Below are 19,390 nucleotides of genomic sequence, written 5' to 3'. Positions count from 1 at the left end.
GTTCCACATATTTAATTTTGTATCCAAACTAGTAACTTTATTCTGTATGTTTAATTGTATATCCAACTAATAACATTTATTCTGTATGTTTAGTTTTATATCCAACTAATAACATTTATTTCATATATTTAATTTTATATCCATTTACATGTATTCCATATATTTAATTGTATATCCCAACTAATAACATTTATTCCATATATTGAATTTTATATCCAACTAATAACATTTATTTCATATATTTAATTTTATATCCATTTACATGTATTCCATATATTTAATTGTATATCCCAACTAATAACATTTATTCCATATATTTAATTTTGTATCCAAACTCGTAACATTTATTCCATATATTTTATTGTATATCCAAACTAATAACATTTATTCCATATATTTAATTTTATAACCAAACTAATAACATTTATTCCATATATTTAATTTCATATCAAATGAGTAACATTTATTCCATATATTATATTTTATATCCAAGCTAGTTAAATTTTTTCCACTTATTTAATTTTGTATCCAAATTAGTAACATTTATTCCGTATGTTTGATTTTATATCCAACTAATAACATTTATTTCATATATTTAATTTTATATCCAAACTAGTAACATTTATTTCATATATTTAACTGTACATCCAAATTAATAACATTTCATATATTTAATTTTATATGTAACATATTATTAATTTATATATGTAACATTTATTACATATATTTTATTTTATATCCAACTACTAACATTTATTCCATATATTTAATTGTATAACCAACCTAATACAATTTATTCCATATATTTAATTTTATATCAAACATGTAACATTTATTCCATATATTACATTTTGTATCCAAACTAGTAAAACTTTTTCCACATATTTAATTTTGTATCCAAACTAGTAACATTTATTTCATATATTTAATTGTATATCCAAATTAATAACATTTCATATATTTAAATGTATATCCAACTAGTAACATTTATTTCATATATTTTATTTTATATCCGACTACTAAAATGTATTCCATATATTTAATTGTATAAATGTAAATGATAAATGGGTTATACTTGTATAGCGCTTTTCTACCTTCAAGGTACTCAAAGCGCTTTGACAGTATTTCCACATTCACCCATTCACACACTGATGGCGGGAGCTGCCATGCAAGGCGCTAACCAGCAGCCATCAGGAGCAAGGGTGAAGTGTCTTGCCCAAGGACACAACGGACGTGACTAGGATGGTAGAAGGTGGGGATTGAACCCCAGTAACCAGCAACCCTCCGATTGCTCTACCAACTTCGCCACGCCGTCCCCAACTAATACAATTTATTCCATATATTTAATTGTATATCAAACAAGTAACATGTATTCCATATATTACATTTTGTATCCAAACTAGTAACATTTTTTCCACATATGTAATTTTGTATTCAAACTAGTAACATTTATTCCATATATTAAATTTTACATCAAACTGGTAACATTTATTCCATATATTACATTTTATATCCAAACTAATAACATGTATTCCATATGTTTAATTGTATATCCAAACTAATAACATTTCATATATTTAATTGTATATCCAACTAGTAAGATGTATTCCATATATTTAATTTTATATCAAATGAGTAACATTTATTACATATATTACATTTGATATCCAACTAGTAAAAAATGTTCCACATATTTAATTTTGTATCCAAACTAGTAACTTTATTCTGTATGTTTAATTGTATATCCAACTAATAACATTTATTCCGTATGTTTAGTTTTATATCCAACTAATAACATTTATTTCATATATTTAATTTTATTTCCATTTACATGTATTCCATATATTTAATTGTATATCCCAACTAATAACATTTATTCCATATATTGAATTTTATATCCAACTAATAACATTTATTTCATATATTTAATTTTATATCCATTTACATGTATTCCATATATTTAATTGTATATCCCAACTAATAACATTTATTCCATATATTTAATTTTGTATCCAAACTCGTAACATTTATTCCATATATTTTATTTTATATCCAAACTAGTAACATTTATTCCATATATTTAATTGTATAACCAAACTAATAACATTTATTCCATATATTCAATTTCATATCAAATGAGTAACATTTATTCCATATATTATATTTTATATCCAAGCTAGTTACATTTTTTCCACATATTTAATTTTGTATCCAAATTAGTAACATTTATTCCGTATGTTTGATTTTATATCCAACTAATAACATTTATTTCATATTTTAAATTTTATATCCAAACTAGTAACATTTATTTCATATATTTAATTGTATATCCAAATTAATAACATTTCATATATTTAATTTTATATCCAACTAGTAACCTTCATTCCATATATTTAATTTTATATCCAAACTAGTAACATTTATTCCATATATTTTATTTTATATCCAACTAATAACATTTATTCCATATATTTAATTGTGTAACCAAACTAATACAATTTATTCCATATATTTAATTTTATATCAAACAAGTAACATTTATTCCATATATTACATTTTGTATCCAAACTAGTAAAATTTTTTCCACATATTTAATTTTGTAACCAAACTAGTAACATTTATTCCGTATGTTTAATTTGATATCCAACTAATAACATTTATTTTATATATTTAATTGTATATTCAAACTAGTAACATTTATTCCATATATTCCATTTTATATCAAACTGGTAACATTTATTCCATATATTTAATTTTATATCCAAACGAATAACATGTATTCCATATTTTAATTTTATATCCAAACTAATAACATTTCATATATTTAATTGTATATCCAACTAGTAAGATTTATTCCATATATTTAATTTTATATTAAACGAGTAACATGTATTACATATATTACATTTGATATCCAACTAGTAAAAAATGTTCCACATATTTAATTTTGTATCCAAACTAGTGACATTTATTCTGTATGTTTAATTTTATATCCAACTAATAACATTTATTTCATATATTTAATTTTATATCCAAACTAGTAACATTTATTCCATATATTTTATTTTATATCCAAACTAGTAACATTTATTCCATATATTTAATTTTATAACCAAACTAATAACATGTATTCCATATATTTAATTTCATATCAAACGAGTGACATTTATTCCATATATTTAATTTTTTATCCAAACTAATAACATTTCATATATTACATTTTATATCCAACTACTAACATTTATTCCATATATTTAATTTTATATCCAAACTAATAACATTTCATATATTACATTTTATATCCAACTACTAAGATTTATTCCATATATCTAATTTTATATCCAAACCAGTAACATTTATTCCATATATTTTATTTTATATCCAAACCAGTTACATTTACTCCATATATTTAATTTTATAACCAAACTAATAACATGTATTCCATATATTTAATTTTATATCCAACTAGTTGCATTTATTCCATATATTTAATTTTATATCCAAAATAATAACAATTCATATATTACATTTTATATCCAACTAGTAACATTTATTCCATATATAAAATGTTATATTAAACTAGTAACAGTTATTACATGTATTACATTTTATATCCAAACTAACTAATTAATCCATATATTTATATCCAAACTAGTATATCCAAAAGTTGACTATCTTCATGTTTTATTGATTCCAAAAGGCAATTTTTGGCAAATCTTTAGCAAAGATAAAACATTTTTTATCACAAACAATTTATTAGGATTATTTTTTTCTATAAAAATGAAGGTTATGCGCCTCCCCACCACTAGTTGGCATAGTGAATGTGCCGACCAAAACTCGCTAGCATTAGCTTGTAGCTAGAGATGGACATAACTTTGTGTTTCCAAGCGTGGGAGGGAAGAAAGTGAGTGTGAAGGACAGTGCTGAGCTGACAAGAAGAAGTGGATAATATTCAGTGAATTAAAGAAAGAAATCATCTCATAACCTCTTGAAGCAGTCGGTGCGTAGCACTGCTATTCCGCTTCATACCGAAGCAGAATGAGTCCAAAACGCCTGCCGAGGACGTTGAAATAGCATCTAAACAGTGTACATGTATCCATGAAAATATGGAGAAGCTGCTGATAGTGTGTTTGATGGAGGAGCAGCTGGAATGAGATACCAAGGTAAATGCTGAACATTCAGGTGTGAATTTTTGAGACCCAAACGATTCATTCCGATTCCATTTAGAATCGAAAATGGATTATTGCAATGTATTATTTAGTAAATATTATATTATAATTATATTATCATATTAATTATTATTATCATATTATTATATTATACAATTATATTATTTGGTAATTATTATATTATAATTACTTTATTATATTAATTATTATTATTATTATTATTATTATTATTATTATTTATTATTATTATTATATTAATTATTATATTATAATTATATTAGTAATTATTATGAAACAGGAAGCAGGTTAGAAAAGTTTGTTCTAATTGCATGTAGACGCTTAAAAACGTATTTTTGAAAATGTATTTTTGTAAATAAAAAAGAAGAATAATAACATGTTTTTATTTTTTTTTAAATCGATTTTTAAAAATGAAAAAAAAAAAAAAATGTTATGTCTCCCGGCTGGCCTGGGAACGCCTCGGGATCCCCCGGGAAGAGCTAGACGAAGTGGCTGGGGAGAGGGAAGTCTGGGCTTCCCTGCTTAGGCTGCTGCCCCCGCGACACGACCTCGGATAAGCGGAAGAAGATGGATGGATGGATTTTTAAAAATGATGAATCGATTAATAACTGGGACGAATAAGAATCACGATTGGGGTTCAGAAGGTTCAGAGAATCTGGAGAAATCCCTGCACGTAAGCCATGATATTACGGACCTTCGATCCCTCAGGCGGTACTGCGTCAAAAAGCGACATCAGTGTGTAAAGGATATCACCACATGGGCTCAGGAACACTTCAGAAAACCACTGTCAGTAACTACAGTTGGTCGCTACATCTGTAAGTGCAAGTTAAAACTCTACTATGCAAAGCCAACGCCATTTTATCAACAACACCCAGAAACGCCGCCGGCTTCGCTGGGCCCGAGCTCATCTAAGATGGACTGATACAAAGTGGGAAAGTGCTCTGTGGTCTGAAGAGTTTTGGAAACTGTGGACGTCGTGTCTTCCGGACCAAAGAGGAAAAGAACCATCCGGATTGTTCTAGGCGCAAAGTGTAAAAGCCAGCATGTGTGATGGTATGGGGGTGTATTAGTGCCCAAGACATGGGTAACTTACACATCTGTGAAGGCACCATTAATGCTGAAAGGTACATACAGGTTTTGGAGCAACATATGTTGCCATCCAAGCAATGTTGTCATGGACGCCCCTGCTTATTTCAGCAAAACGATGCCAAGCCACGTGTTACAACAGACGTTTGTTTAGATTTTTAAAATACATGTTTTATGTAAAAAAAAAATAAAAAAAATAAAAATGTTGATGTTGTTTTGGGAGAACTCAAAACAGACGGATTTGGATTTGGGTTCATTTCCATGTGGAAAAGTGGGTGTTTTCGCACTTTGAGAGTGGCGCACTATCTGCGCGGCGTCCTGCAAAATGTTGCATCACCACTTGATGGGTGATTTGTTCTACTCCGATTGAGTGTGAAGTTTGGCCGCTATCTGTGTCCGTCACAGGTCAGAGGTCAGATAAGGGGTGGGGGGGGGTGGGGCGAGAGTGGGGGGGGGTTTGGTATGATGACAAGACAGGAGGAAGAGGGGAAGTGGTTTGTGTGCGCACGCTACTGGCGTTGACGGCTCTCCTCAGGAAGCGTTTGATAAGCCAAGCCGATGTTAACCATTGACTGCTGGCCCACGGACCGGGGGTTCGATTCCCTTCCATTGTGTGCACAACCGAGTGCCGGCGTGAGGTTTTCGTGGCGTACTTTGTGTTTGCTCGCCTCCTCAGGGTGTTTGTTTGCTCGTAACGCCATTAAACTCTGGTCACATGGCGTTGACTCCGCCCCCTCCCCCCTTTCACCCCGTCACCTCGTCCCAGCTGGGCCTTGATTGATTGGCTCAGGAAGAAGTCTTCAGCAAACTCCAGTCGAGAGTGCCGAAGTCCAAAGTCCACGATCCCTATGTGGACGAGATCAATACGGTCTGATCTGCTCGGGTCCAAATAAGGAGGACTAAGTAGTGTGTGATCTACTAAGACCGTGGGCCTGGTCCTGAATGCAACACACAAAGCTGACCCACTCAACAAGACTCCCTCGAACTGTTCCACCGTCCACACACTCCACTCACCTTGGACAATCAAACTACTATTTTCCAATGGGGAAAAAATTCCAGGAATTCTGGGAATTCCTGGGGTTTCCAAAGCCCTATTTCCACCTCTTCCTGGAAAGTTTTCACAGTCCACATTTTTTAACCGTTTTTGAGCATTCTACTTTGAAAACATTCTTCTTAAATAGGACAACAAATGCTCTTTTTATTTTTATTTTTTATTTTTTTAAATTTCCCGAAATTCCAGGAATCCAAAATTCCCATTCCCAATTCAAACGTCGACATTGTTGAACCAATTACAAAAATTCCAACACCAACCGATTGATATCAACTAGGACAAATGTAGTAACTTTTAAAAATTCATGGTTTTCCCAAAATTTCCAGGAAATTCCCATTCAAATGAATAGCCCTAAAATTATACGCCATTTTGAACCCAATTCCAATCTTTCAATCATCCACCCACACTACTCTTCCGATATATCACACGCAAAACAGGTTTTCGTTTTTCCAAAATTCCCGGTTTTCCCGAGATTTTCCAAAATTGTCTTCCCATTGACAATGAATGGGCAATATACAATCGACTGCATATCCCACATTTCTCAACCGATTCGAACCATTCCACCATCCACACACCCCACTCACCTTGGACCAATAAACTACAATTTTCCAAGGGAAAAAAATTCCCCAAATTCCTGGTTTTCCAAAGCCCTATTTCCACCTTTTCCTGGAAAGTTTTCACAGTCCTCATTTTTCAACCGTTTTTGACCAATCTACTTAATAAACATTCTTCTTAATTAGGACAACATATACTCCTGTTTAATTTTTTTCGAAAAAAAATTCCCGAAATTCCAGGAATTCCAAAATTCCCATTCCCAATTCAAACGTCGACATTGTTCAAAATTCCAACACCAACCCATTGATATCAACTAGGACAATTGTGCTAGTATCAATACTTTTAAAAATTCATGGTTTTCCCGAAATTCCCAAATTTCCAGGAAATTTCCATTCAAATGAATAGCCCTAAAATTTTGCACCATTTTTGCAAATCAAATCAAACGACTATTTTCCAAGAGAAAAAAAGATCCAAGAACTCTTAGAATTCCCCAATTTTTAAAAGCCCTATTTCTACCTTTTCCTGGAAAGTTTTCACAGTCCACATTTTTCAACCATTTTTCAAAACATTCTTCTTAATTTGGACAACAAATGCTTCTATTTTTTTTTTTTTTCGTGAAAAATTTCCCCTAAATTCCAGGAATTAAAAAATACCGATTCAAAAACTTCCAACCCCAAACCATTGATATCATTGAGGACAATTGTGCTAGTATCAATATTTTCCAAATTTCCTGGTTTTCCCGAAATCCACAAATTTCCAGGAAATTCCCATTCAAATGAATAGTTGTATTCAAAGTTCTATAACGCCCTAAAATTAAAAAAAATTGCACCATTTTTTTACCTCGATTTTGACCTTTCAACCATCCACCCACACTACTCTTCCAATATATCGCACGCAAAACATGTTTTCTCTTTCCCCAAATTCCCGGTTTTCCCGAGATTTCCAAAAATTGTCCTCCCATTAACAATAAATGGGAAATATACAATCGACTGCATATCCCACATTTTTCAACCAATTCGAATCGTTTCACCATCCACACACTCCACTCACCTTGGACAATCAAACTACCATTTTCCAAGGGAAATACATAATCCAGGAATTTCCAGAATTGCCGGTTTTCCAAAGCCCTATTTTCACCTCTTCCTGGAAAGTTTTCACAGTCCACATTTTTCACAGTTTTTGACCATTCTAAGTTTTGCGTAATTTTTTTACTCAATTCCAATCTTTCAACCATCCACACACACTACTCTTCCGATATATCCCACGCAAAACATGTTTTCCCTTTGCCAGAATTCCCGGTTTTCCCGAGATTTTCCAAAATTGTCTTCCCATTGACAATGAATGGGCAATATACAATCGACTGCATATCCCACATTTCTCAACCAATTCAAACCGTTCTACCATCCACACACTCCACTCACTTTGGACAACCGAACTACCATTTTCCAAGGGAAATTCCCAGAATTCCTGGTTTTCCAAAGCCCTATTTCCACCCTTTCCTGGAAAGTTTTCACAGTCCACATTTTTCAACCGTTTTTGAGCATTCTACTTTGAAAACATTCTTCTTAAATAGGACAACAAATGCTCTTCTTTTTTTCTTTTTTTTTTCGAAAAAAATTTCCCGAAATTCCAGGAATTACAAAATTCGCATTCCCAATTCAAACGTCGACATTGTTCAACCCATTCCAAAAATTCCAACACCAACTCATTAAAATCAACTAGGACAATTTTGCTATTATCAATACTTTTAAAAATTCAAGGTTTTCCCGAAATTCCAAAATTTCCAGGAAATACCCATTAAAATCCTAGGAATTCCAAAATTCCCATTCCCAATTCAAACGTTGACATTGTTCAACCATTCCAAAAATTCCAACACCAAACCATTGATATCAACTAGGACAATTGTGCTAGTATCAATACTTTTAAAAATTCATGGTTTTCCCCAAATTCCCAAATTTCCAGGAAATTCCCATTCAAATGAATAGCCCTAAAATTCTGTGCCATTTTTGAACACGATTACGACCTTCCAACCATCCACACACACTACTCTTCCGATATATCACACCCAAAACATGTTTTTCCCTTTCCCAAAATTTCCGGTTTTCCCGAGATTTCCCAAAATTGTCTTCCCATTGACAATGAATGGACAATATACAATCGACTGCATATCCCACATTTCTCAAACGATTCGAACCGTTCTACCATCCACACACTCCACTCACCTTGGAACAATAAACTACCATTTTCCAAGGGGAAAAAATTCCCCAAATTCCTGGTTTTCCAAAGCCCTATTTCCATCCTTTCCTGGAAAGTTTTCACAGTCCACATTTTTCAACCGTTTTTGACCAATCTACTTAATAAACATTCTTCCTAATTAGGAAAACATATACTCCTGTTTTATTTTTTTGGAAAAAAAAAATCCTGAAATTCCAGTAATTCCAAAATTCCCATTCCCAATTCAAACTTAGACATTGTTCAACCGATTCCAAAAATTCCAACACCAACCCATTGATATCAACTAGGACAATTGTGATAGCATCAATACTTTAAAAAATTCATGGTTTTCCCAAAATTCCCCAATTTCCAGAAAATCCCCATTCAAATGAATAGTTGTATTCAAATTTCTACAACGCCCTAAAATGTTGCGCCATTTTTTAACCAGATTCCGACCTTTCAACCATCCACCCACACTACTCTTCCGATATATCGCACGCAAAACATGTTTTTCCCTTTCCCAAAATTCCAGGTTTTCCCGAGATTTTCCAAAATTGTCTTCCCATTGACAATGAATGGGCAATATACAATCGACTGCATATCCCACATTTCTCAACCAATTCAAACCGTTCTACCATCTACACACTCCACTCACTTTGGACAACCGAACTACCATTTTCCAAGGGAAATTCCCAGAATTCCTGGTTTTCCAAAGCCCTATTTCCACCCTTTCCTGGAAAGTTTTCACAGTCCACAATTTTCAACCGTTTTTGAGCATTCTACTTTGAAAACATTCTTCTTAAATAGGACAACAAATGCTCTTTTTTTTTTTTTTTTTTTCGAAAAAAATTTCCCGAAATTACAGGAATTACAAAATTCGCATTCCCAATTCAAACGTCGACATTGTTCAACCCATTCCAAAAATTCCAACACCAACTCATTAAAATCAACTAGGACAATTTTGCTATTATCAATACTTTTAAAAATTCAAGGTTTTCCCGAAATTCCAAAATTTCCAGGAAATTCCCATTAAAATCCTAGGAATTCCAAAATTCCCATTCCCAATTCAAACGTTGACATTGTTCAACCATTCCAAAAATTCCAACACCAAACCATTGATATCAACTAGGACAATTGTGCTAGTATCAATACTTTTAAAAATTCATGGTTTTCCCCAAATTCCCAAATTTCCAGGAAATTCCCATTCAAATGAATAGCCCTAAAATTCTGTGCCATTTTTGAACACGATTACGACCTTCCAACCATCCACACACACTACTCTTCCGATATATCACACCCAAAACATGTTTTTCCCTTTCCCAAAATGTCCGGTTTTCCCGAGATTTCCCAAAATTGTCTTCCCATTGACAATGAATGGACAATATACAATCGACTGCATATCCCACATTTCTCAAACGATTCGAACCGTTCTACCATCCACACACTCCACTCACCTTGGAACAATAAACTACCATTTTCCAAGGGGAAAAAATTCCCCAAATTCCTGGTTTTCCAAAGCCCTATTTCCATCCTTTCCTGGAAAGTTTTCACAGTCCACATTTTTCAACCGTTTTTGACCAATCTACTTAATAAACATTCTTCCTAATTAGGAAAACATATACTCCTGTTTTATTTTTTTGGAAAAAAAAATCCTGAAATTCCAGTAATTCCAAAATTCCCATTCCCAATTCAAACTTAGACATTGTTCAACCGATTCCAAAAATTCCAACACCAACCCATTGATATCAACTAGGACAATTGTGATAGCATCAATACTTTAAAAAATTCATGGTTTTCCCAAAATTCCCCAATTTCCAGAAAATCCCCATTCAAATGAATAGTTGTATTCAAATTTCTACAACGCCCTAAAATGTTGCGCCATTTTTTAACCAGATTCCGACCTTTCAACCATCCACCCACACTACGCTTCCGATATATCGCACGCAAAACATGTTTTTCCCTTTCCCAAAATTCCAGGTTTTCCCGAGATTTTCCAAAATTGTCTTCCCATTGACAATGAATGGGCAATATACAATCGACTGCATATCCCACATTTCTCAACCAATTCAAACCGTTCTACCATCTACACACTCCACTCACTTTGGACAACCGAACTACCATTTTCCAAGGGAAATTCCCAGAATTCCTGGTTTTCCAAAGCCCTATTTCCACCCTTTCCTGGAAAGTTTTCACAGTCCACAATTTTCAACCGTTTTTGAGCATTCTACTTTGAAAACATTCTTCTTAAATAGGACAACAAATGCTCTTTTTTTTTTTTTTTTTTTCGAAAAAAATTTCCCGAAATTACAGGAATTACAAAATTCGCATTCCCAATTCAAACGTCGACATTGTTCAACCCATTCCAAAAATTCCAACACCAACTCATTAAAATCAACTAGGACAATTTTGCTAGTATCAATACTTTAAAAAATTCATGGTTTTCCCGAAATTCCCAAATTTCCAGGAAATTCCCATTCAAATCCTAGGAATTCCAAAATTCCCATTCCCAATTCAAACGTTGACATTGTTCAACCATTCCAAAAATTCCAACACCAAACCATTGATATCAACTAGGACAATTGTGCTAGTATCAATACTTTTAAAAATTCATGGTTTTCCCGAAATTCCCAAATTTCCAGGAAATTCCCATTCAAATGAATAGTCCTAAAATTCTGGGCCATTTTTGAACACGATTACGACCTTCCAACCATCCACACACACTACTCTTCCGATATATCACACCCAAAACATGTTTTTCCCTTTCCCCAAATTCCCGCTTTTCCCGAGATTTCCAAAAATTGTCCTCCCATTAACAATAAATGGGAACTATACAATCGACTGCATATCCCACATTTCTCAACCAATTCGAATCGTTTCACCATCCACACACTCCACTCACCTTGGACAATCAAACTACCATTTTCCAAGGGAAAGAAATAATCCAGGAATTTCCAGAATTGCCGGTTTTTCAAAGCCCTATTTTCACCTCTTCCTGGAAAGTTTTCACAGTCCACATTTTTCACAGTTTTTGACCATTCTAAGTTTTGCGTAATTTTTTTACTCAATTACAATCTTTCAACCATCCACACACACTACTCTTCCGATATATCCCACGCAAAACATGTTTTCCCTTTCCCAGAATTCCCGGTTTTCCCGAGATTTTCCAAAATTGTCTTCCCATTGACAATGAATGGGCAATATACAATCGACTGCATATCCCACATTTCTCAACCAATTCAAACCGTTCTACCATCCACACACTCCACTCACTTTGGACAACCGAACTACCATTTTCCAAGGGAAATTCCCAGAATTCCTGGTTTTCCAAAGCCCTATTTCCACCCTTTCCTGGAAAGTTTTCACAGTCCACATTTTTCAACCGTTTTTGAGCATTCTACTTTGAAAACATTCTTCTTAAATAGGACAACAAATGCTCTTTTATTTTCTTTCTTTTTTTTCGAAAAAAAATTCCCGAAATTCCAGGAATTACAAAATTCGCATTCCCAATTCAAACGTCGACATTGTTCAACCCATTCCAAAAATTCCAACACCAACTCATTAAAATCAACTAGGACAATTTTGCTAGTATCAATACTTTAAAAAATTCATGGTTTTCCCGAAATTCCCAAATTTCCAGGAAATTCCCATTCAAATCCTAGGAATTCCAAAATTCCCATTCCCAATTCAAACGTTGACATTGTTCAACCATTCCAAAAATTCCAACACCAAACCATTGATATCAACTAGGACAATTGTGCTAGTATCAATACTTTAAAAAATTCATGGTTTTCCCGAAATTCCCAAATTTCCAGGAAATTCCCATTCAAATGAATAGCCCTAAAATTCTGTGCCATTTTTGAACACGATTACGACCTTCCAACCATCCACACACACTACTCTTCCGATATATCACACCCAAAACATGTTTTTCCCTTTCCCAAAATTTCCGGTTTTCCCGAGATTTCCCAAAATTGTCTTCCCATTGACAATGAATGGGCAATATACAATCGACTGCACATCCCACATTTCTCAACCGATTCGAACCATTCCACCATCCACACACCCCACTCACCTTGGACCAATAAACTACCATTTTCCAAGGGAAAAAAATTCCCCAAATTCCTGGTTTTCCAAAGCCCTATTTCCACCTTTTCCTGGAAAGTTTTCACAGTCCACATTTTTCAACCGTTTTTGACCAATCTACTTAATAAACATTCTTCTTAATTAGGACAACATATACTCCTGTTTAATTTTTTTCGAAAAAAAAATTCCCGAAATTCCAGGAATTCCAAAATTCCCATTCCCAATTCAAATGTCGACATTGTTCAAAATTCCAACACCAACCCATTGATATCAACTAGGACAATTGTGCTAGTATCAATACTTAAAAAAATTCATGGTTTTCCCGAAATTCCCAAATTTCCAGGAAATTTCCATTCAAATGAATAGCCCTAAAATTTTGCACCATTTTTGCAAATCAAATCAAACGACTATTTTCCAAGAGAAAAAAAGATCCAAGAACTCTTACAATTCCCCAATTTTTAAAAGCCCTATTTCTACTTTTTCCTGGAAAGTTTTCACAGTCCACATTTTTCAACCATTTTTCAAAACATTCTTCTTAATTTGGACAACAAATGCTTCTTTTTTTTTTTTTTTTTCGTGAAAAATGTCCCCTAAATTCCAGGAATTAAAATATACCGATTCAAAAACTTCCAACCCCAAACCATTGATATCATTGAGGACAATTGTGCTAGTATCAATATTTTCCAAATTTCCTGGTTTTCCCGAAATCCACAAATTTCCAGGAAAATCCCATTCAAATGAATAGTTGTATTCAAAGTTCTATAACGCCCTAAAATTAAAAAAAGTTGCACCATTTTTTTACCTCGATTTTGACCTTTCAACCATCCACCCACACTACTCTTCCAATATATCGCACGCAAAACATGTTTTCTCTTTCCCCAAATTCCCGGTTTTCCCGAGATTTCCAAAAATTGTCCTCCCATTAACAATAAATGGGAAATATACAATCGACTGCATATCCCACATTTTTCAACCAATTCGAATCGTTTCACCATCCACACACTCCACTCACCTTGGACAATCAAACTACCATTTTCCAAGGGAAAGAAATAATCCAGGAATTTCCAGAATTGCCGGTTTTCCAAAGCCCTATTTTCACCTCTTCCTGAAAAGTTTTCACAGTCCACATTTTTCACAGTTTTTGACCATTCTAAGTTTTGCGTAATTTTTTTACTCAATTCCAATCTTTCAACCATCCACACACACTACTCTTCCGATAAATCCCACGCAAAACATGTTTTCCCTTTCCCAGAATTCCCGGTTTTCCCGAGATTGTCCAAAATTGTCTTCCCATTGACAATGAATGGGCAATATACAATCGACTGCATATCCCACATTTCTCAACCAATTCAAACCGTTCTACCATCCACACACTCCACTCACTTTGGACAACCAAACTACCATTTTCCAAGGGAAATTCCCAGAATTCCTGGTTTTCCAAAGCCCTATTTCCACCCTTTCCTGGAAAGTTTTCACAGTCCACAATTTTCAACCGTTTTTGAGCATTCTACTTTGAAAACATTCTTCTTAAATAGGACAACAAATGCTCTTTTTTTTTTTTTTTTTTTCGAAAAAAATTTCCCGAAATTCCAGGAATTACAAAATTCGCATTCCCAATTCAAACGTCGACATTGTTCAACCCATTCCAAAAATTCCAACACCAACTCATTAAAATCAACTAGGACAATTTTGCTATTATCAATACTTTAAAAAATTCATGGTTTTCCCGAAATTCCCAAATTTCCAGGAAATTCCCAAATTTCCAGGAAATTCCCATTCAAATCCTAGGAATTCCAAAATTCCCATTCCCAATTAAAACGTTGACATTGTTCAACCATTCCAAAAATTCCAACACCAAACCATTGATATCAACTAGGACAATTGTGCTAGTATCAATACTTTAAAAAATTCATGGTTTTCCCGAAATTCCCAAATTTCCAGGAAATTCCCATTCAAATGAATAGCCCTAAAATTCTGTGCCATTTTTGAACACGATTACGACCTTCCAGCCATCCACACACACTACTCTTCCGATATATCACACCCAAAACATGTTTTTCCCTTTCCCAAAATTTCCGGTTTTCCCGAGATTTCCCAAAATTGTCTTCCCATTGACAATGAATGGACAATATACAATCGACTGCATATCCCACATTTCTCAAACGATTCGAACCGTTCTACCATCCACACACTCCACTCACCTTGGACCAATAAACTACCATTTTCCAAGGGGAAAAAATTCCCAAAATTCCTGGTTTTCCAAAGCCCTATTTCCATCCTTTCCTGGAAAGTGTTCACAGTCCACATTTTTCAACCGTTTTTGACCAATCTACTTAATAAACATTCTTCTTAATTAGGAAAACATATACTCCTGTTTTATTTTTTTGGGAAAAAAAATCCTGAAATTCCAGTAATTCCAAAATTCCCATTCCCAATTCAAACTTAGACATTGTTCAACCGATTCCAAAAATTCCAACACCAACCCATTGATATCAACTAGGACAATTGTGATATCATCAATACTTAAAAAAATTCATGGTTTTCCCAAAATTCCCCAATTTCCAGAAAATCCCCATTCAAATGAATAGTTGTATTCAAATTTCTACAACGCCCTAAAATGTTGCGCCATTTTTTAACCAGATTCCGACCTTTCAACCATCCACCCACACTACTCTTCCGATATATCGCACGCAAAACATGTTTTTCCCTTTCCCAAAATTCCAGGTTTTCCCGAGATTTCCCAAAATTGTCTTCCCATTGACAATGAATGGGCAACATACAATCGACTGCATATCCAACATTTCTCAACCGATTCGAACCGTTCTACCATCCACACACTCCACTCACCTTGGACCAATAAACTACCATTTTCCAAGGGAAAAAATTCCCAGAATTCCTGGTTTCCCAAGGCCCTATTTCCACCATTATTAATCTACTTGTTCATTTACTGTTCAAATCTGCTTACTTTCTCTTTTAACATGTTCCATCTACACTTCTGTTCAAATGTAATAATCACTTATTCTTCTGTTGTTTGGATACTTTACATTAGTTTTGGATGATACCACAAATTTGGGTATCGATCCGATACCAAGTAGTTACAGGATCATACATTGGTCATATTTAAAGTCCTCATGTGTCCAGGGACATATTTCCTGACTTTATAAACATAATATACATAAAAAATAAAAAAAAAAGAAGATGTTGTGATGCTAAAAAATATCGATGTAATCATAGTAATACTAGATACGCTCCTGTACTTGGTATCATTACAGTGGATGTCAGGTGTAGATCCACCAATGGCGTTTGTTTACATTGGGACGCCGGTGAGCTACGGTGTGTAGTGAAGCATGTTTAGCTATTCCTCGCCCTGCAGTGATAATGATACTTGTAAGCAACTTACTTTATTTGTCGCCACGGATACGAGGATTAGTGATTAGTTTCAGTGTTGTGACTTCACCTTTATTGTTAGTTTTTAAGCCAAAATGTTCTCCCTTTTCTGTCTGCTTGTAAGTACTCAGTGCGTGCGCGCCGCCGAACATGCTCCTCTGCTCGTAAAACCAGCAATGATACGGCGTGACGACAGCGGGGGGTGGGGGTGGTGGACCGGTACTTTTTAGAGGCGGTATAGTACCGAATATGATTCATTGGTATTGCGGTACTATACTAATACCGAAGGCAAGTGGTCACATGATTGTGACCCAGCAAATAGACCTGGCCGGCCTCCTTGAGCAGGTATTTGGCGTTGAAGTCGGATTCAAGTGTCGGTTTTTCTACAGGGGCCTCAAGGACCAATTGTTCCGAAGGATCCGTAACACGCGACGTCGCGTGCCGCCGCAACGCTGCGGTGGAACCTTTGAGGACGTGGAGGTTCTCGAAGGTTCTCAAACTCTCCCGTCCTCTCCCTGCTCTGTTCCCGCCGCTCGCCTGTAATTAGCGGCGTGTTGCACTCTGGCCTACACCGCTCTGGAATGCCGTGACAGGCTTGTAAAAATGACATCAGACTCCGTGGCGACGCCACCTAAACAGGTCGGACCGTCACTCAGGGACGACGGGCGGGAAGAGGCGCCGGACTGGAATTAAATGAGCCTTAAGCAATGGTGTCGGTGTTGTTGTCTTTGGTCTCTGATGATCACTTAATGGTCTTGTAGACGCCTCGCCTGCACTGGGGTTGTACGGTATACGGTGCACGCGAGTCAACACACCCACGGAGCACTTACAGTCGTGGTGAGAAAGGTAAAGAACATCATTTTTGTTTCATCTGACATCACATGGACAAAGATAAGACCTTCTGGAGGAAAGTTCTGTGGTCAGATTGAAACAAAAATGGAGCTGTTTGGCCACAATACCCAGCAATATGTTTGGAGGAGAAAAGGTGAGGCCTTTAATCCCAGGAACAGCATTCCTACCGTCAAGCATGGTGGTGGTAGTGTTATGCTCTGGGCCTGTTTTGCTGACAAAATTCACGCTTCTGGCAAGATTCCGGTTGAATTTTTGACCACACACTGATGTTGGTCGTGAAGGCCCGGCTCTTAGTCTCCGTTCTAATTCATCCCAAAGGCATACTTGCCAACCTTGAGACCTCCGAATTCGGGAAAAGGGGGTGGGGGGGGTTTGGTGATAGCGGGGGGTGTATATTGTAGCGTCCCGGAAGAGTTAGTGCTGCAAGGGGTTCTGGGTATTTGTTCTGTTGTGTTGATGTTGTGTTACGGTGCGGATGTTCTCCCAAAATGTGTTTGTCATTCTTGTTTGGTGTGGGTTCACAGTGTGGCGCATATTTGTAACAGTGTTAAACTTGTTTATACGACCACCCTCAGTGTGACCTGTATGGCTGTTGACCAAGTATGCGTTGCATTCACTTATGTGTGTTGACCAAGTATGCCTTGCATTCACTTATGTGTGTGTAAAAGCCGCATATATATTATATGGCTGTTTGTATGGAGGAAAAGTGGACATGTTCTAGAGCAGTGGTCCCCAACCACCGGGCCGCGGCCCGGTACCGGTCCGCGGACCGATTGGTACCGGGCCGCACAAGAAATTTAATTAAAAAAATAAAAAAATAAAAAAATGTAATTAATTCAACATAAAAAACACAATATATACATTATATATCAATATAGATCAATACAGTCTGCAGGGATACAGTCCGTAAGCACACATGATTGTATTTCTTTATGAAAAAAAAAAGAAGAAAAAAAAAAATCCCCCCCTCTTTTTTTTTTCTTTTTTTTTTCATAAAAAAATACAAAAAAAGAAATAAAAAAACCAAATACAAAAAAAACCAAATACAAAAAAAAATAAAATAAAAATAATCTCTCCCGGGAAATTCGGAAGGGTTGGCAAGTATGCCCAAAGGTGTTCTGTCAGGACTCTGTGCAGGCCAGTCAAGTTCATCCACACCAGACTCTGTCATCCATGTCTTTATGGACCTTGCCTTGGGACGGCGTGGCGCGGTTGGGAGAGTGGCCGTGCCAGCAACCTGAGGGTTCCCGGTTCGATCCCCACCTTCTACCAACCTCGTCGCGTCCGTTGTGTCCTTGAGCAAGACGCGTCACCCTTGCTCCTGATGGGTGGCGGTTAGGGCCTTGCATGGCAGCCCCCGCCATCAGTGTGTGAATGTGTGTGTGAATGGGTGAGTGTGGAAATAGTGTCAAAGTGTCATAATTCCTCCTCCACCAAATTTCACACTCGGCACAATGCAGTCAAGGATTGCATCAAAGTGTCTTGTAATGTATATTTTATTTTCTTTATTCCAATACGAAAAGTATGCTTAATGCATCATAAGACTGCATGTTAAATTGAAGGCCTTTATTTTGAAAAGTGTCCAAATGCACGTTGGTACCAAGACGTCGGGGACCACCCTCGTCTATGCACACATGAAAGGAGTGCCTCCTCGCCCGTGCAGAAGTGTGCGCTCCGTAAAAGGCTCCTTCCATCAACAATGGCGGCATTAAGTCAAGAGGAGATGAGAAGGTTCCAGAAGGAGGCAGAAAGTGTTTGACAAGGGGATGGAGAGAAGGTGAGGGAGGAGGAGGAGGAGGAGGAAGGGGAACCTGAGGTCAGCGCTGACATTGGAGGTTGATGTGAGGTCAGCGTGATGGAGCAGAAATGGAAGTCTGTGTATATATATATATATGTGTGTGTGTGTGTGTGTGTGTGTGTGTGTGTGTGTGTGTGTGTGTGTGTGTGTGTGTGTGTGTGTGTGTGTGTGTGTGTG

General features: G+C 35.7%; 1 protein-coding gene across 1 annotated transcript in view; it reads right to left on the bottom strand.

Moving 5' to 3' along the window:
- The window catches only part of LOC133659633 (uncharacterized), a 28,797-nt gene extending 9,673 nt beyond the window's left edge, over positions 1-19,124 (bottom strand). Inside the window, 3 exon segments of the mRNA XM_062062215.1 lie at positions 6,030-6,119; positions 16,875-17,100; positions 19,050-19,124. Coding sequence (XP_061918199.1) covers positions 6,030-6,119; positions 16,875-17,100; positions 19,050-19,124 — 391 coding nt within the window.
- Positions 19,125-19,390: the final 266 nt, after the last annotated feature.

Source organism: Entelurus aequoreus, linkage group LG11 (assembly GCF_033978785.1).
Source record: "Entelurus aequoreus isolate RoL-2023_Sb linkage group LG11, RoL_Eaeq_v1.1, whole genome shotgun sequence".
NCBI lineage: Eukaryota > Metazoa > Chordata > Actinopteri > Syngnathiformes > Syngnathidae > Entelurus > Entelurus aequoreus.
Note: the sequence above shows the minus strand (reverse complement) of the source record. Positions and strands in the feature narration are given on the sequence as shown.